The 16,740-nt window shown below is 45.9% G+C and overlaps 1 protein-coding gene across 1 annotated transcript in view; it reads left to right on the top strand.

The window, feature by feature from the left end:
- Positions 1 to 12,952: 12,952 nt before the first annotated feature.
- LOC137525681 (fibroblast growth factor receptor substrate 2-like) overlaps positions 12,953 to 16,740 on the top strand; it is a 71,728-nt gene continuing 67,940 nt past the window's right edge. The window contains exon 1 of the mRNA XM_068246846.1: positions 12,953 to 13,018. Within this exon, the coding sequence (XP_068102947.1) occupies positions 12,953 to 13,018 (66 nt within the window). The remainder of the gene's footprint in view (positions 13,019 to 16,740) is intronic.

The raw sequence follows: 16,740 nt of genomic DNA, 5'->3' as shown, positions 1-16,740 counted from the left end.
AAAATGAAAATGAAAGTCCATCAAACACAGCACTCATCAATTATATAAACAGGTCCAATGTACACATATATAAAAGATGTATTACATTGAAGGCACATTAAATTGGGAATCTAAAACACCTATAATGGTTATCAAGAACAGTTATCCCACTTATGCTACTAGTATGTAGTAAACTGAGTGTTACTTGAAACTCCACATTTGTATATACAGTACCAATATAGGAACCGAAAACCAGTAGCCACCCTGGCGTTCTATTTCCCCAGGATTTCCGTGCAAAAAGTGGTTCAATTAATTTCCAATAATTTTCAACCAATTTTTTTTGCAATCATTTTTTTTATATTGAATTCAATACAGGTTATTGTATTGAATTCAATAAAAAAAAAGTGTTTGCTGCGAGATTTTGATGATGCTGTGTGACATTGGTGCCATCAACGCCGATCGACGGGGGACATGTGATCGCCAAGGGAGAAGCAAAATCCGCCAAGGGACATGGAAGAAGGCACTGGAGAAGCTATCAGAGGTACGCGGCGAGGGATCAGCATGCCAATGGTGAGTATAAGACCCAGATGTATAGCCAGATGTATTAGCCAGATGTGCAGCCAGGTGTAGTTAGCTAGATGTTTTGCCAGGTATATAGGGAGCAAGATGTTTGCTGGTGTATAGGAGACAGATGTGCAGCCAGGTGTATAGGAGACAGATGTGCAGCCAGGTCTAGGGAGTCATATGTATAGGGAGCTAGGTTTGCGGGTGCCTCTGCCCCCCCCAACCCCATTGCCCCCAATGCCCCCTAACTGTGGCCGGGTGTCCCTTCTGTGGGGGGGGGCTCCCCTTCTGTGCTGGCTGGTAGTGGCCGGCGGGGATCCCCTCTGTGGGGGGGGGGGGAATCCCCATACTGTGCGTGTGGGTGGCCCTTCTGTGTGTGCATTGGGGGGGGGCAGGTATCATCCTTCTATGGGGGCTAGTCGTGGTGGGTCGGGGACACCCCCTTCTGTGGTGGGTGGGAGGTGGGGGTCCCCATCTATGCGGGCTGTGGGTGGCCTCTCCCTCCTCTTCCCCCATCCCTCCCTCTCTGTCCTCCATGCCCCCCCTCTCACCCCTGATCCTGTGTCCCCCCCACTACACACAGCATACAGAACTAGCATCCAGCCACCCTGGGAATCCCTGTGCAGCCGGCGGGGCAGAGAATGTGTGGGGCTGTGCAGGGATTCCCCTTCTTTGCCGGCGGGTGGCTGGTGCGGGGATCCTCTCTGTGCGGGGGGCCGGGGATCCCCGTACTGTGCATGCGGGGTGACCCTTTTGTGTGTGCGGGGGGGCGGGTATCCCCTTCTATGGGGCTGGTCTTGGCCGGTCGGGGACACCCCCTTCTGTGGTGGGGGGAAGGTGGGTGTCCCCATCTATGTGGGCTGTGGGTGGCCTCTCCCTCCTCTTCCCCATCCCTCCCTCTCTGTCCCCCGTGTCCCCCCCCCCCCCCCGATCCCGTGTCTCCCCCCTGTAAGAAGCCCTGATCTACTCACCTGAGGGCTTTCTCCTGCGGCGGCCACGATGGACACCCTCCTCCTCCATCGCGAAGTCTCGTGTTCTCTGTAATTACAGTACGCAGCTTGGTGACGTCACCAAGCCGCGTACTGTAATTACACAGACCGGGACTTCGGCGATGGAGGAGGAGGGTGTCCATCGTGGCCGCCGCAGGAGAAAGCCCTCAGGTGAGTAGATCAGGGCTTCTTACAGGGGGGAGACACGGGATCGGGGGGGGGGGGGGACACGGGGGACAGAGAGGGAGGGATGGGGAAGAGGAGGGAGAGGCCACCCACAGCCCACATAGATGGGGACACCCACCTTCCCCCCACCACAGAAGGGGGTGTCCCCGACCGGCCAAGACCAGCCCCATAGAAGGGGATACCCGCCCCCCCGCACACACAAAAGGGTCACCCCGCATGCACAGTACGGGGATCCCCGGCCCCCCCACAGAGAGGATCCCCGCACCAGCCACCCGCCGGCAAAGAAGGGGAATCCCTGCACAGCCCCACACATTCTCTGCCCCGCCGGCTGCACAGGGATTCCCAGGGTGGCTGGATGCTAGTTCTGTATGCTGTGGGTAGCACAGATCGCTACCCACAGCGTGCTGGCAGGCATCCAGCCATCCTGGGGAATCCCTCTGATGAGGGAAAAGTGCAGCCGGCGGGGAAGAGAAACAAGAAATCTCCCTGGCGGTATTGACGAGCTCAGCTCGTCAATACCGCTTTCAGCAAGTTTTTCCTGGACGAGCTGAGCTCGTCAATACCGCCAGGGAGATTGTAAGAACCTTGTACTGCTTAATATCACCCAATAGTAGGGAGAGAGTGTCAACTAAGACCCCCCCCCCCCCCCCACCTATCCCTGTAGAGTAAGGAGAGAGATAGAGAAGAGAGAAAAGGAGAGAAAGAAGAGAACTGAGAAGAAACTAGAGAGGGGTCAACCATGAGGCCAAGATCCATTTTCTGAATAAGCCAAAAATGTTATGTTCAAAAAGATATATCACCCCACACCTTGTTAAATATATGCATTTTATCCTGAATTTTAGCTGTCAGATATTCCAGATTGTCAGTGCAGTTTCTAGGTTAAATTTCTCCCAGGGCGAGTTTAAAAAAAATACGCCCCCCCCCCAAGAAATTGTGTGACAGCCACCCTAGAACCCCAGCTGGCCAACAAACCTCCTTTAGCTCGAGAGCCCCCCTCCCCCCAAGTGGCCCATGCAGGTCTTCCAAAATCCCCTCATCCAAAGAGACCCCGGGACCACCCACCCCACCCCCACCTTCCCAAGTAATTGTGTGGCACTGGCAGCAACCCTAGCACCCCAAGGCCCTGACACTCAAGGCAGATCAGGGAGTCAGTAACACTGAAATTAATTTCTCAATAGTGCAGGACAGAGAGTCTTCTCAATAGTGCAGGACAAAAGACTTCAAATGATTCTCTACTACTGCTGATGATTACAGTATGCATGCAGCATGCCAAACACAGTCCTTAGAAAGCAACTCGCTATATACACGACACGACCACCCCATAAAAAAACAATGTTCGAGAGACTGGCCACGACTCCATGCACTTGCTAAAAACAAACAACTCCACATCCCCCTCATCATCAGAAGACTCAGACACCTGAAAGATAGGTTGGCGGACTGGAATGAACTACATGCAGAGCTCCCCAACTCTGTCCTCAAGGCCCACCAACAGTACATGTTTTGCAGAAAACCACAAACATGCACAGGTGAGGTAATTAATGTCTCAGCAGAGCTGATTAACTACCTCTGTGGATTTCCAAAACACATGCACTGTTGGTGGGCCTTGAGGACAGGGTTCGGGAACACTGAACTGCAGCACAGGTTGGTGGACTGGAATGAATGACAGGACACGTTGGTGGACTGGAATGAATGACAGGACAGGCTGGTGGACTGGAATGAATGACAGGACAGGCTGGTGGACTGAAATGAATGACAGGACAGGCTGGTGGACTGGAATGAATGACAGGACAGGCTGGTGGACTGGAATGAATGACAGGAAAGGCTGGTGGACTGGAATGAATGACAGGACAGGCTGGTGGACTGGAATGAATGACAGGAAAGGCTGGTGGACTGGAATGAATGACAGGACAGGCTGGTGGACTGAAATGAATGACAGGACAGGCTGGTGGACTGAAATGAATGACAGGACAAGCTGGTGGACTGAAATGACTGACAGACAAGCGACTGGACTAACTGACAGGACTGTGACAAATACTGGGGCGTCCAGAATGTGAGTGTGACAGGGCGGGCAGAGTGGAAAGAGAGGGAAAAGTTGAGAAGGAGAGACTGCCAGACGGAAGGTGGTAAAAGGGAGAGAGAATGCCTATGGATACAGTGACCAGATTTTTGTAGGCTCAACCTGGGACAGGGCGGCAGGGGGGAAGGGGAGGGGGCGGGGGGAAGGGGGTGGGGTGGCGTGCGAAGCACGCCACGCCGAAAAATGGGGGGCTGCTGCGGCGAAAAATGTGTTGGCTGCGCCGTGCCAAAAAATGGGCGTGGCCATGAGATTCTATGGGCGGGGCTAACATAATGATGTAACAGCGAGGCATAAGAAAGCAGTGTTTACGCCATGATGTGGTCAAACGAGGATTCGCATCTTGGGTGTGCAGAAACTGTGTGATGCTATTTAATAGTATACCATAACCCCAAAGCAGTAAACATAGCCAACTATGACCATTAAATAATAAATGCAGCAACAGTTATCCCAGATACCACAAAATAAACGCAATGGGCAACATGTCAGCACAAAATAAACGCATTGCGGCCAACATGTCAGCACAAAATAAACGCATTGCGGGCAACATGTCAGCACAAAATAAATGCATTGCGGGCATTGCAGGCAACATTTCAGCACAAAATAAACGCATTGCGGGCAACATGTCAGCACAAAATAAACGCATTGCAGGCAACATTTCAGCACAAAATAAACGCAATGGGGGCAAACATGTCAGCAAAAAATGAACACATTGCGGGCAACATTTCAGCACAAAATAAACGCAATGGGGGCAAACATGTCAGTATAAAATAAACACATTGCGGGCAACATTTAATTCGGCACAAAATAAACGCATTGCGGGCAACATATCAGCACAAAATAAACGCAATGGGGGCAAACATGTCAGCACAAAATAAACGCAATGTGGGCACATTTCACCTGGAAAGAAAAGCATGTACTCACCTGACAGAAGTCCCCTCACGCAGCCGGCCTCTGATGTGTGTGCAGCTCCCCCGGACGATCCTCCCTCAATCTCCCGCTCTCACAGGCAGAGCAGGGCTATGGCAAGATGGCGTCCGGAGGCGGAGCCCTGTACTGGAGACACAAATAGTCTCCAGTACAGGGCTCCACGTCCGGACGCCATCTTCCCGTAGCCCTGCTCTGCCTGTGCCGGCTGGAGGACAATGCAGGCTGGTGGAGCGGGGCTGCGGGGAATGAACTAGCGCAGCGTCTATGAGGCGCTGCGGCTAGTTCATTCAGTACGGGGGCCAGAGTCCCGAGGCCGGGACGTCCCGCTACTAAAAGTGGGACCTTTCCTGGGACCGCATGCAGCCTGGGACAGCGCCCCCCGAAGGCGGGACGCGTCCCGGGTAAAGCGGGACGTATGGTCACCGTAAAAAGATAACATAACAGACAATATTACCTCCTTCTTTTTGGTCATTTGCCTGGACTCTGCTGCTCACTGAAACACACTGCTGGGCTGTGGGCTGGCTCTGTCCTCCATGTGTCACTGATTCCCTCGGAGACATGCTGGCTCATCTGTGTCTCTTCTCTCCCCCTCCTGTCAGCGTATGGCTCACTGCTCCCTGTCCTGTTGCTGAGACACGCTCCGGTGCTTACAGACTTCCTTCTCACTTGAATCTGTCTCCTCTCTTGAAATTTTGCGCTGACCAGTGACGCATACCATGACAGACAGTGCCGGGGAGGAATGAGGAGGAGGGGCAGCACTGCCTGTCTGTAACAAGATACAGCAGCCCATGGGAGGACCACCAGGAAGCATAGGCACTGCACACTAGCAACATGCCTGGCTGGAGAGAGCAGGGGGCGGCGGTCATGGCAACTATTGTACACACTCTCTCTCAGAGAGAGTAGTACAGAGATAATCTGCGCGGCTGCCACACAAATAGCCACTGGATGCCCAGGAGGAGTGTGTGAAACACGGTGATCGCGCTGGTGTACTGTATTAATCAGCCGGCACCGCGTGTCACTGGCTCCCTCTAGCAGTGTCCTCCATCCTGCGCCCCTCTTCCTTCACCTGCCGGCCTGCGCTCAGTGCAGTCGCACGGCCCGTACGGTGGTAGAAACGGCCATGCAGATTGTATACATATTTAGTTCTAGTTTGGAGTTCCATCATATTGGGGGGTTGTACATCCTTCCAGTGCTTGGAGATCAGGCAACGAGCTGCTGATAGAATGAAGGAAGCCATTTGTTGAGATGCACCGGGGTTTTATACCACATCATCATGATTTTGTAAATATTTTCCTTTGCACGCAAATGGATGTTTTTGCTGCATTCTGCCAAATCTTTAACCAGGAGTCTGGTGAGGTTGTAGTTTGAAACGCTTGGTCCCAGTATAGCATATATTTATGTTGAAGCTCGGTTTGATGTCTCTTGGGATCATTAAGCCATGTATAGAGCATGGAAATTAATCCTTTTTGTTTGGGGCCACCTTTCCAGATAGATTCCAATTCAGATTTTTGAGAAAATTCCAGAGAAGTGGAGATTGAGCTTATGAAATGTCGAATTTGTAGATAGTGGGCTCTATTCTCAAAGAGGCCAAATCACCGCAAAATATTACCGCAAAATTACCGCCAGCGGTAATCTCCGCATTTTTTCTGCATTCACTAAAATTTTCCGCATGTTTTCCGCATGCGGTAAAAAGAGTGTGGAAACAGCAATTAAACGTGCGGTAAACATGCGGTAAAAACTAAAGGTTGCATGAAAAATAGTTTAAAAAAAAAATGCAAAGTCCACCAAGCATAGCACTTAAGCCTCAAGACATCATTAAAATCAATGGGATGCGAAATATATCACCTACTACTTGTAGGTGATAAAAAAATCGGTAAGTAACGCTGAAATAATGCGCCTGAAATATTTTGTGAATGTGGGTTTTTTTTGGCGAAAATACCGACTTTTGCGGAACTTTTTCCGCATTACTACCGCACATTTACCACATGCGGAAATAACATGCGGAATATTTTGTGAATCTCAACATGGCGATGTTTTGGTCACAAATTTCCCACACTGGCCTCAATTCACGGAGCATTATCAAACATTTATCAAACACTTTATCAAACGTTTGATAATTTACCTCATGGGTAAAATCTCATTTTAAATTCACTAAGGTGTTATATATTTATCGAATGTTTTACCGATAAAACATTCGATAAATATATAACACCTTAGTGAATTCAAAATGAGATTTTACCCATGAGGTAAATTATCAAACGTTTGATAAAGTGTTTGATAAACGTTTGATAATGCTCCGTGTATTGAGGCCATCGACTTTACCGCATGCGGGAAGTCATTGAGAATAGAGCCCATTGTAGGTAATAAGAATCTGGTATGTTTAATCTTTCTTTTAGCGCGTCGAATGAGTACAGTTTTCCAGTAAAAGGGTCTAGAAGGTCTCTAATGCACAGAATATGTTTAAGCTTCCATACCAAGTCTGCTGTTACGTTTAGGCCTGGAATAAAGGTCGGGTTACCAAATATAGGGATGTAACTGGAATTCTTTGAAAACAGAGTTTTTCGTTTCCCTAAAGAGGACCATAAACGGATATTGGAAGACACTGAAGAATATATTTTACATGCAGAGAAATTATTACCTAACAAGTTCCACAGTAGTGCACTGGGATGATATGGTTTAATAGCAAGAAACTCAATCTGCGCCCATCTAGCATGTGGGCCTCGTTCCCACCAGGCCACCATCTGTCTGATCTGCCCTGCAATGTAATACTTATATAAATTTGGGACTGATAATCCCCCAGCATGTCTTTGAAGAGTAAGGGTTCGTATAGACGTACGATAAAGATAGTTCGTTACGAACGATTCGTGACGTTTACACGATATTCAAATTAGACCACAAAGATCGTTCGTAATGAACGATTGTGTACGCACGTGAACGATATAAGTATAAAGTACTGAACGACGAACGATAAAAAAATGCGTGCGCAAACGGGAGTGACGTTATGACAGGCAATAAGAACATGCATACTACTCCACAGATAATCATTATCGGACGATCTTTGTACACTGCAACGATTGAACGATTATCTTTCGAAAAAATCCGCCGGATTGGATCGGTCGGATTGAACGATAACGGCCGTTATCGTCCCAAAAAAACGATCGTTGGAAAATTTGGAACGCACGATTCTTGGTCCGATTGTTGTTATCGTTCGTTTTCGAACGATCGTTATCGTACGTGTGTACTCAGCTTAAGTATAGATCTTGCAATACGGGGGGGGGGGGGGGGGGGTCTGCAGTGCCAAATAAATCTTAATAAAGAGCTCTGCAGTGGGATCAGGAATGATTTAGGAATCCAAAATGGTATTGCTGAAAATACATATAACAACTTAGGAAGGGAGTTCATTTTAAATGCTGCCATGCGGCCAAACCAAGAGATATGATAATCTTCCCATTTACGAAGATCGTAAATTACCCTATTTATGATGGGAGTGACATTATGTTTTATAAGGCCACATACACACATCAGACCATAGTCTTTGGAAAATGAAAGATCACAGACCAATCTTACCACCCTTCCTGTAGTATAAGAGCCATACTCTACACAGTCTTTTCTATGGAGCTGAACTCCCCATCAGAAAAAAATCTTTGCAAGATGCTGAACACACAGATCCTGTACAGACACAAAAGATCAGTATCTGCAAAAGATCTGTTCCTGCCAGAAATCCATTCCTGCAAATTGCAATAATAGTCTATGAGATCTGCAGATCATCATACACACATGATTTAACTGACATTCATCTGCAGATCCGCAGATCTGAAAATCCATCCTGGTGGATCTGATCTGCAGATGAATGTCAGTTAAATCATGTGTGTATGATGATCTGCAGATCTCATAGACTATCATTGCAATTTGCAGGAATGGATTTCTGGCAGGAACAGATCTTTTGCAGATACTGATCTTTTGTGTCTGTACAGGATCTGTGTGTTCAGCATCTTGCAAAGATTTTTTTCTGATGGGGAGTTCAGCTCCATAGAAAAGACTGTGTAGAGTATGGCTCTCATACTACATGAAGGGTGGTAAGATTGGTCTGTGATCTTTCATTTTCAAAAGACTATGGTCTGATGTGTGTATGTGGCCTAAGATTGGAGGTGAGTGAAGTAACCTGGATGCCAAGATATTTTAAAACTTGTCCCTTGCCATTTATAAGAGACGCTAGATTTTAAAGCCTCCATAGTCTGTGTAGTTAACTAAAAAGGGAGTATTTCAGATTTACTGGCGTTTATTTTATAGTTGGTCAAGACTCCATTTAAGTTAATGGGAAGCAAAATATATCACCAAGTACTAGTAGGTGATAAAAATTTGTTAGTTAAGTCAGAAATAAGGCGCCTCTTTTTTTGGTGAATTTTTATTTTTTGCGGAAACTACCGACTTTTGCGGACTTTTACCGCATTTTTTACGCATGCAGGTAATTAATGCGTAAAATTTTACGCATGCGGTAAATCATTGAGAATAGAGCCCACTTTGAGAAGATTGTGTAGGTAAACCCTCATACTACATGGAGGTGGTAAAATCAGTCAGTGATTGGCCAACCATATTTGAAAGTGTGTACCAAGCTTAATTCCGCATTAATGTAGGATTAGTCAAATCCTGTATGCAAATATATGTAATTTGATACATTTTCATGGCCCATTTCCACAGACAGTTAAGGGCTCGTTTCCACTATCGCGAATCTGCATGCGTCCAACGCATGCAGATTCGCACATGTAATGCAAGTGGATGGGCCTGTTTCCACTGTAGCGTTGTTGAGGTGCGTTTTTTTCAGCGGTATAAAAACGCACAAAAGAGCCAACGAATTCGCCTGCGAGTGGAATGCATGCGAATCGCCGCTAATGTATTTAATAGGAAATTCGCATGCGGCTATGGTATGCGAATTTTCATGCGAATTCGCATGCGAATTCGCATAGGTACCAATGTAATTCAAACAGGCAGTGACATGGTTAATTTCGCATATACCCTCACCTATGCGAATTCGCATGCGAATTCGCGGCAAAAACCGCGCAAAAATTCGCATCCGCATGCTAATTCATGGAATTTCAACAGCGGTGGAATCCAGGCGATTCTGCACCGCAATAGTGGAAACGAGCCCTAAATGTTTTGCTCAGCAAGCAGTTGCCAGGCAGCAGCAAGCAGTTGTGAGAGTTTGAGAGGCATTTCACTGCCTATCAACTGCTTGTGGAAAAGGGCCCTCAGGCCTCTTTCCCATAGACTGTTGAGCTGTATGCTCAGCGAGCAGTTACCATGCAGCAGTGAGTGGTTACCATGCAGCAACAAGCAGTTACCAGGCAGCAGTGAGCAGTTGTGAGAGTTTGAGAGGCATATCACTGCCTATCAACAGTCTGTGGAAAAGAGGCCGCAATCTGTATATATATATTTGCATAATCATTGCAGCAACTCAGAAATAGTTGCATCTCGTTAACCATTCCTAGTAAAGATGATCAATGTTATTTTTTTTTAGGCTAATTTTCCACAAACTGTTGATAGGCAGTGAAATGCCTCTCAAACTCTCACAACTGCTCACTGCTGCCTGGTAACTGCTTGTTGCTGCCTGGTAACTGCTTGCCGAACACACAGCTCAACAGTTCGTGGAAAAGAGGCCTCAGAGTTGCAAATTTCATCGTAGTTTTTATTCAGACTCATGCTTCTTTTCCACGGACTGTTGAACTGTGAGCTCAGCTATCAGTTGCCAGGCTGCAGTGAGCAGTTGCCAGGCTGCAGTGAGCAGTTATCAGGCATCAGCAAGCAGTTGTAAGCATTTGAGAGGCATTTCACTGCCTATAAGTTCATGGAAACGAGGCCTTAGGCTAGGTTCACATATGACATAGGGCTCTTTTCCCTGGACTGTTGAGATGTGTGCTCAGCAAACAGTTATCAGGCAGCAGTGAGCAGTTGTGAGAGTTTGAGAGGCATTTCATTGCCTATCAACAGTCTGTGGAAAGGAGGCCATAGTGTGAAAAAGTAGTGTTTTTGTATGGTGCATTTGCGTTTTTCTATTGTTTTTGGTGTTTTGCATTTTTTTTACGCAGATACGAGTTTCATGCGTTTTGCATGTATTTTAATGCGTAAGTGGTTCGCTAATGTAAAACGCATATGCGTTTATTTTGCAAATCACTAGGAAGACAACTGGAAGTGGAAGCACATCAGAGAACTTTAATTTTTAATTAAAAACGCATTAAAAAAAATGCATGAAAAACGCAATGCATATGCATTACCATAGACTTTCATTATGTGCATTTTGTCAGCCAGCCTGCATAACATGCAACACTACCAGCGTTTTCAAAACACCTATTGTACAAACGCAGTGTAACGCAGCTTCTCCTGTGTCCCATAGACTAACATTGCTGCATAAAATGCAGCGTTTTCCGCTATGCTAGCGTTTTTGCTATGTGTGCACCCAGCCTCAAACTGGATCAATCAATAAAGGCTAAAACTGCATTTTAATAGTCCATTCTGCATACAAATCCCAACCAAATTGGCAATGTGTTGTTCATCTTTTGGATGTGTGTTAAAACCACTCCCACCTTTCCAGTTGTTGTTGTTTTTTTGGGTTTTTTTTTTTAATTCATTGAAGATGTGTTTAGTTCTAGCACATACCCACAGTTATATAAATATTTAAACATTTATACTTACTGAGGGCCTGTTCAGACTATGCGCGTTCCTAGACGTTTTCAGGGAACGTGTCTGGGTACCAAAAACGCATAGAAATGCTTTTGAATGGGCTAGTTCACATGTATGCGTATGAGACGCATACGTTTCTCATCCGCATTGCTGCACGCAGTTCTGTGCGTCACGCATAGAAACGGACGCAATGAAAGTCTATGGACGCGTATCAAAAACGCATACTATTGCGTTTTTAGCGTCCGTTTCCCTCTGCGGTTCCCATAATTCTTTTTTTTCCCTGGATCACGTGTGTGTGCAAAACGCAATAGAATACGCATTAGAACGCAAGAAAAACGCATGCGTTTTTCAACTTGCGTTTCTTTGATTTTAAACGCATTCTTTATACGCAGATAGTCTGAACAGGCCCTTAGGCCTCTTTTCCACAAACTGTTGAGCTGTGTGCTCAGCAAGCAGTTACCAGGCAGCAGTGAGCAGTTACCAAGCAGCAGTGAGCAGTTGTGAGAGTTTGAGAGGCATTTCACTGCCTATCAACAGTCCATGGAAAAGAGGCCTAAATGTAACAGCCACTCAAAAGAGGTTCTGGTGATGAAATTTGAAGTATATTTGAATAAGTAGCATTGATAAATGTAATTTAACTTTAATTTAAAAACTTTGGTTTCCCATGATGCATCACACCCGAATATGCAAATCATCTCTTTATGCCCTTGAAAGCAAGGCAGCACATCTAGGACTGCTGGTGTATAGTGAGCCTGTAGCTAATAAGTAGCCTGTAATATATAATTTTTTTAAGGTTGGGAGCTCACCGTTTTTGCTTTTTTCACGTTTTCTGCACAGGAAAACTGAGAACCTATGTAAATGAATGTGATAGTGAACACTTCAATACTTTTTATCCCATGCAGGAAAAAAAAACTGACAGCAGTAAGACCTCTTTTCCACGAACTGTTTGCTCAGCAAGCAGTTATCAGGCAGCAGTCAGCAGTTACCAGGCAGCAGTGAGCATTTGTCAGAGTTTGAGAGGCATTTAACTTCCTGTCAACAGTTCGTGGAAAAGAGGCCTAAAGCATACGTTTGCTCTGTCAATTACATTAGCATCTGTGAAAAAAATACACTTTTTCCCACATAGAGACATACACTGTGGGCAGAAACGCATGCAGAAAACACGCGCAGAAAGCTGGCAGACAAATGTGCTCCCAGCCTAAGTAGGACCTACTAAAGTGAATGTAATGAGTGCTCTTTCAATATTACTTTTTAGTTACTCTTTAGCTCATTTTAAATTTAAGCAGTTACGTTTGTTTGTTTTTTCTCTTACAGTGAAGTTTGTTTGTATAATGTGTATTTAAGAGTGGTACAGTGTAAAATATCACCAAAGTCCTATGCTAATGAGAATGGCCTTGTATTTAAAGTGCAAAAGCTATTTCTTGTTGTTTAGCTATTTGTACATTATTTGTTCAGTTTAGAGGAGTTAATCGTTATTAATGATTTATGCCAAGTGTTAAGTATTAAACTGCAACAAGAGCAAGTAAGTTATCGCCCTATTTTCTCTTTCAGAGCCATGGGTCTTTGTCTGTGCAGAAGAACCAAACACTTCAACATTGAAGACAAGGAGAAACAATTCTTGGTAAGATAGCTTTGCTAGATTGTTTTTTTTTAATTCTCTGTAGTTTTGTATTGTACATATTTTGTCTGTTCACTGTCATAACTAATTTTGCTGAGATTGAGCAAGTTTGTCATGTGGGTGAAACCAGTCTAGCATACCTAAGGTTTTGTAGATGTTTAGGTTCTTTTCCACCAAATATCACAATTGGCTTGCGAATGCGCTCTGATCACAATTTTCTCTTTTTTTTTACTGTGTGTTTCAATGAGATTATTGTGCATGCCTGACACTCACTCAATGGTATTGGGGTTGCTCTAATAATTTAGATCAATCGCAAGTGCAGGAAAAATGCTGCATGCAGTGCATATGTGATTGGCCAAAAAAGCTAATCGTATCTGCTATAAAAAGGTAACCATGGTAATTGCAGTGCACTTTGTTATTGGCAAATCGCGTGCAATCCAAATTGTATATAATGAACAGAGGCGCCAAAAGTATAAAATTAGATTAAATGAGCTTAAAAACCAACTTAATTGGCAAAAATGAAGGAGGAAGTGGTGGTCTTACCTCCCTCAAGCAGACACAACGACTGTGATTCAGACAGTCAAACACATTTATTAGAAACTCCCAAAAAATTGCAACGCGTTTCGCAGGCTCAATCCCGCTTCATCAGGTAATACAGGGAGGAGTATCAAGTGATTTGCACAAGGATTCAAGTTAAGCACCTATGTCTGCAGTCCAAACATCATCTTAAAATGTGATGTGCGTGCACACCTTTGACGGATGTTGCCTGTCGGCTGATCCCCCTTGGGCAACGTCGTTGGGCCAGGCTGCACACACCACGTGTCAGTTGGGTTGCTATGTGGAGAGACGAGGTGTGGCACGTGCATGACATCACATGGTAGGTTGGGGAACGGAGCGAACAATGGGATTGGTGGGGGATTGGCATCGCTGGAGGTGAGTAGATCCACCTGGTGGATCGCTGGCATGTTGGGGGATCGCCAGCTGCTGTACACATGCCTGATTATCAGCTGAGGCGGTTGTTATCAGACACTTCAGCCAATTTAAGTCAGGCATGTGTTTGAGGCTTAAGGCTCAACACACACCATACAAATTTTGGTTGTACAGATTTACTAAATCTACGTAACATTAAAAACACTCTGAAAGACTTTGTTTTGATCAGCTCTTATACTACATGAAAGTGGTAAGATTGAACAACCAAGACTGTATTGTGTGTGTTAAGCTCCCAGTCCTTTGTGTTGCATGGCAACAGACAATATCATTGCATTGCGATGACAATTGCCGGTTATTCCCAAAAAAGCTTTGCCAGTGTATCTTAAAGGGGTTGAACCCACCATTGCCATTAGGGTTAATTACAATCGCAGGACATGCAGCATTTTCAGCGCCTTTGTGCTCAATGCTGTATATAGTAACACTGCAAAATTGCTTAGAAAATCGATTTTGCAGCAATTCGGGGGGGGGGGGGAGTGTTTAAGTTTAAATTTAATTTCTTCCTGAAGGGCCTTTTTACACTTACACAATACGTTGGTATACATTGTGAAAACGGTTTGTTAAAACGCGTATGGTGGGAACTGTGCCATAGGAAAACATGGGCATTACTTTCAAAGTCAGTAGTCTTACAGTTATAACTGAGAGCAACTGAGTAAGGCTCCCTGCACACCGATTCTGATTCGCAATTCCGATTTTCCCTGAATGCAATCAACAGAAAAACAGAGGAAAAAATGCAGCATGCAGTAACGATTAAAAATCGGAATCTGATGTAAAAACCGATTAAAAAAACTGGAATCGTGAGTAGGGAGCCTATGGCCTCTTTTCCCCGGACAGTTGATGGGCAATGAAATGCCTCTCAAACTTTCACAACTGCTTGCTGCTGCCTGGTAACTAGAGTTGGGCCGAACCTCCGATTTTAGGTTCGCGAACCTGGTTCGCGAACTTCCGCGGAAGGTTCGGTTCGCATTAAAGTTCGCGAACCGCAATAGACTTCAATGGGGATGCGAACTTTGAAAAAAAAAAAAATTATGCTGGCCACAAAAGTGATGAAAAAGATGTTTCAAGGGGTCTAACACCTGGAGGGGGGCATGGCGGAGTGGGATACATGCCAAAAGTCCCGGGGAAAAATCTGGATTTGACGCAAAGCAGCGTTTTAAGGGCAGAAATCACATTGAATGCTAAATGACAGGCCTAAAGTGCTTTCAAACATCTTGCATGTGTATACATCAATCAGGTAGTGTAATTAAGGTACTGCTTCACACTGACACACCAAACTCACCGTGTAACGCACCGCAAACAGCTGTTTGTGTAGTGACGGCCGTGCTGGACTGGTGCGCACCATGGCGAGAGTGCAGGTTTTGGTGGCTTTACAGCCCATATGGTCGCCTGGCTGATGTAGCTGAATGACAGAACAGTGACTGTCCAGCTGATCAAATTTGGTCTGACCACAATGAGGCAACGACCTTATTATCGTGGGTGTGCCCCCCGAGACACTCATCTAGGCGCAGGTCATTGCTTCATTGTGATACGCAAGCCCCTTCACCACGGCAAGGTAATGATCACGAAGGGGAATGGGCGCATGTACATGCCTTTTCTTTTGTTGTTGCAGCTGCCCGCAGTGCAGCCAGAAAAATTAGGCAGTCATGTACACGCACCAGAAAAATTATTACAGCGGCCGCTGCTAGCAGCGGCCTAAAAAATTCAGCAATCCGCCTGGAGTCCCGGACCCTGTTGGTGGTGGCGGAGAAGGTAGTCAAGCGGCCTGCAGGCAGACATGCTGTGTGGAGGGACTGGGAGCGACTTAGTCTTCTTGGGGCAGGCCAGGCAGCCAGTCACACGGCGTGCAGGCAGAGATGCTGTGTGTGCGGGGACTGACTTAGTCTTGGGGCGGGCAGCAGCCCTCCGGGATCCATGCCTCATTCATTTTGATAAAGGTGAGGTACTTAACACTTTTGTGACTTAGGCGACTTCTCTTCTCTGTGACAATGCCTCCAGCTGCGCTGAAGGTCCTTTCTGACAGGACGCTTGCGGCAGGCCAGGAGAGAAGTTGGATGGCAAATTGGGACAGCTCTGGCCACAGGTCAAGCCTGCGCACCCAGTAGTTCAAGGGTTCCTCATCGCTGTTCACAGCAGTGTCTACATCCACACTTAAAGAGAATCTGTATTGTTAAAATCGCACAAAAGTAAACATACCAGTGCGTTAGGGGACATCTCCTATTACCCTCTGTCACAATTTCGCTGCTCCTCGCCGCATTAAAAGTGGTTAAAAACAGTTTTAAAAAGTTTGTTTATAAACAAACAAAATGGCCACCAAAACAGGAAGTCGTTGATGTACAGTATGTCCACACATAGAAAATACATTCATACACAAGCAGGCTGTATACACCCTTCCTTTTGAATCTCAAGAGATCATTTGTGTGTTTCTTTCCCCCTGCAGCTATCTTCCACTGAAGTGTCAGGCTGTTTCTTCCTGCAGAGTGCAGACAGCTCTGCCTGTATGTAATTCCTCAGTATGTGAAAGCCCAGCCAGCTCAGAGGAGGATTTATCCAGCTTGTAAAACATAAGAGAGAAGAGAGAAGCTGTCCTAATCTGAATAATACACAGGCAGTGTGCATAGAGGGGCCTGGAGGGGGGAGATGCATCACAGAACCAGAACACTGAAGAACTTGGCAGCCTTCCAGACACAGGCTGACAAGTCTGACAAGAGAGAGATAAGTTGATTTATTACAGAGATGGT

Source organism: Hyperolius riggenbachi, chromosome 7, assembly GCF_040937935.1.
Source record: "Hyperolius riggenbachi isolate aHypRig1 chromosome 7, aHypRig1.pri, whole genome shotgun sequence".
NCBI classification, from domain to species: domain Eukaryota; kingdom Metazoa; phylum Chordata; class Amphibia; order Anura; family Hyperoliidae; genus Hyperolius; species Hyperolius riggenbachi.
The sequence above is the reverse complement of the archived record's forward strand: the minus strand, read 5'-3'. Positions and strand labels throughout refer to the sequence as shown.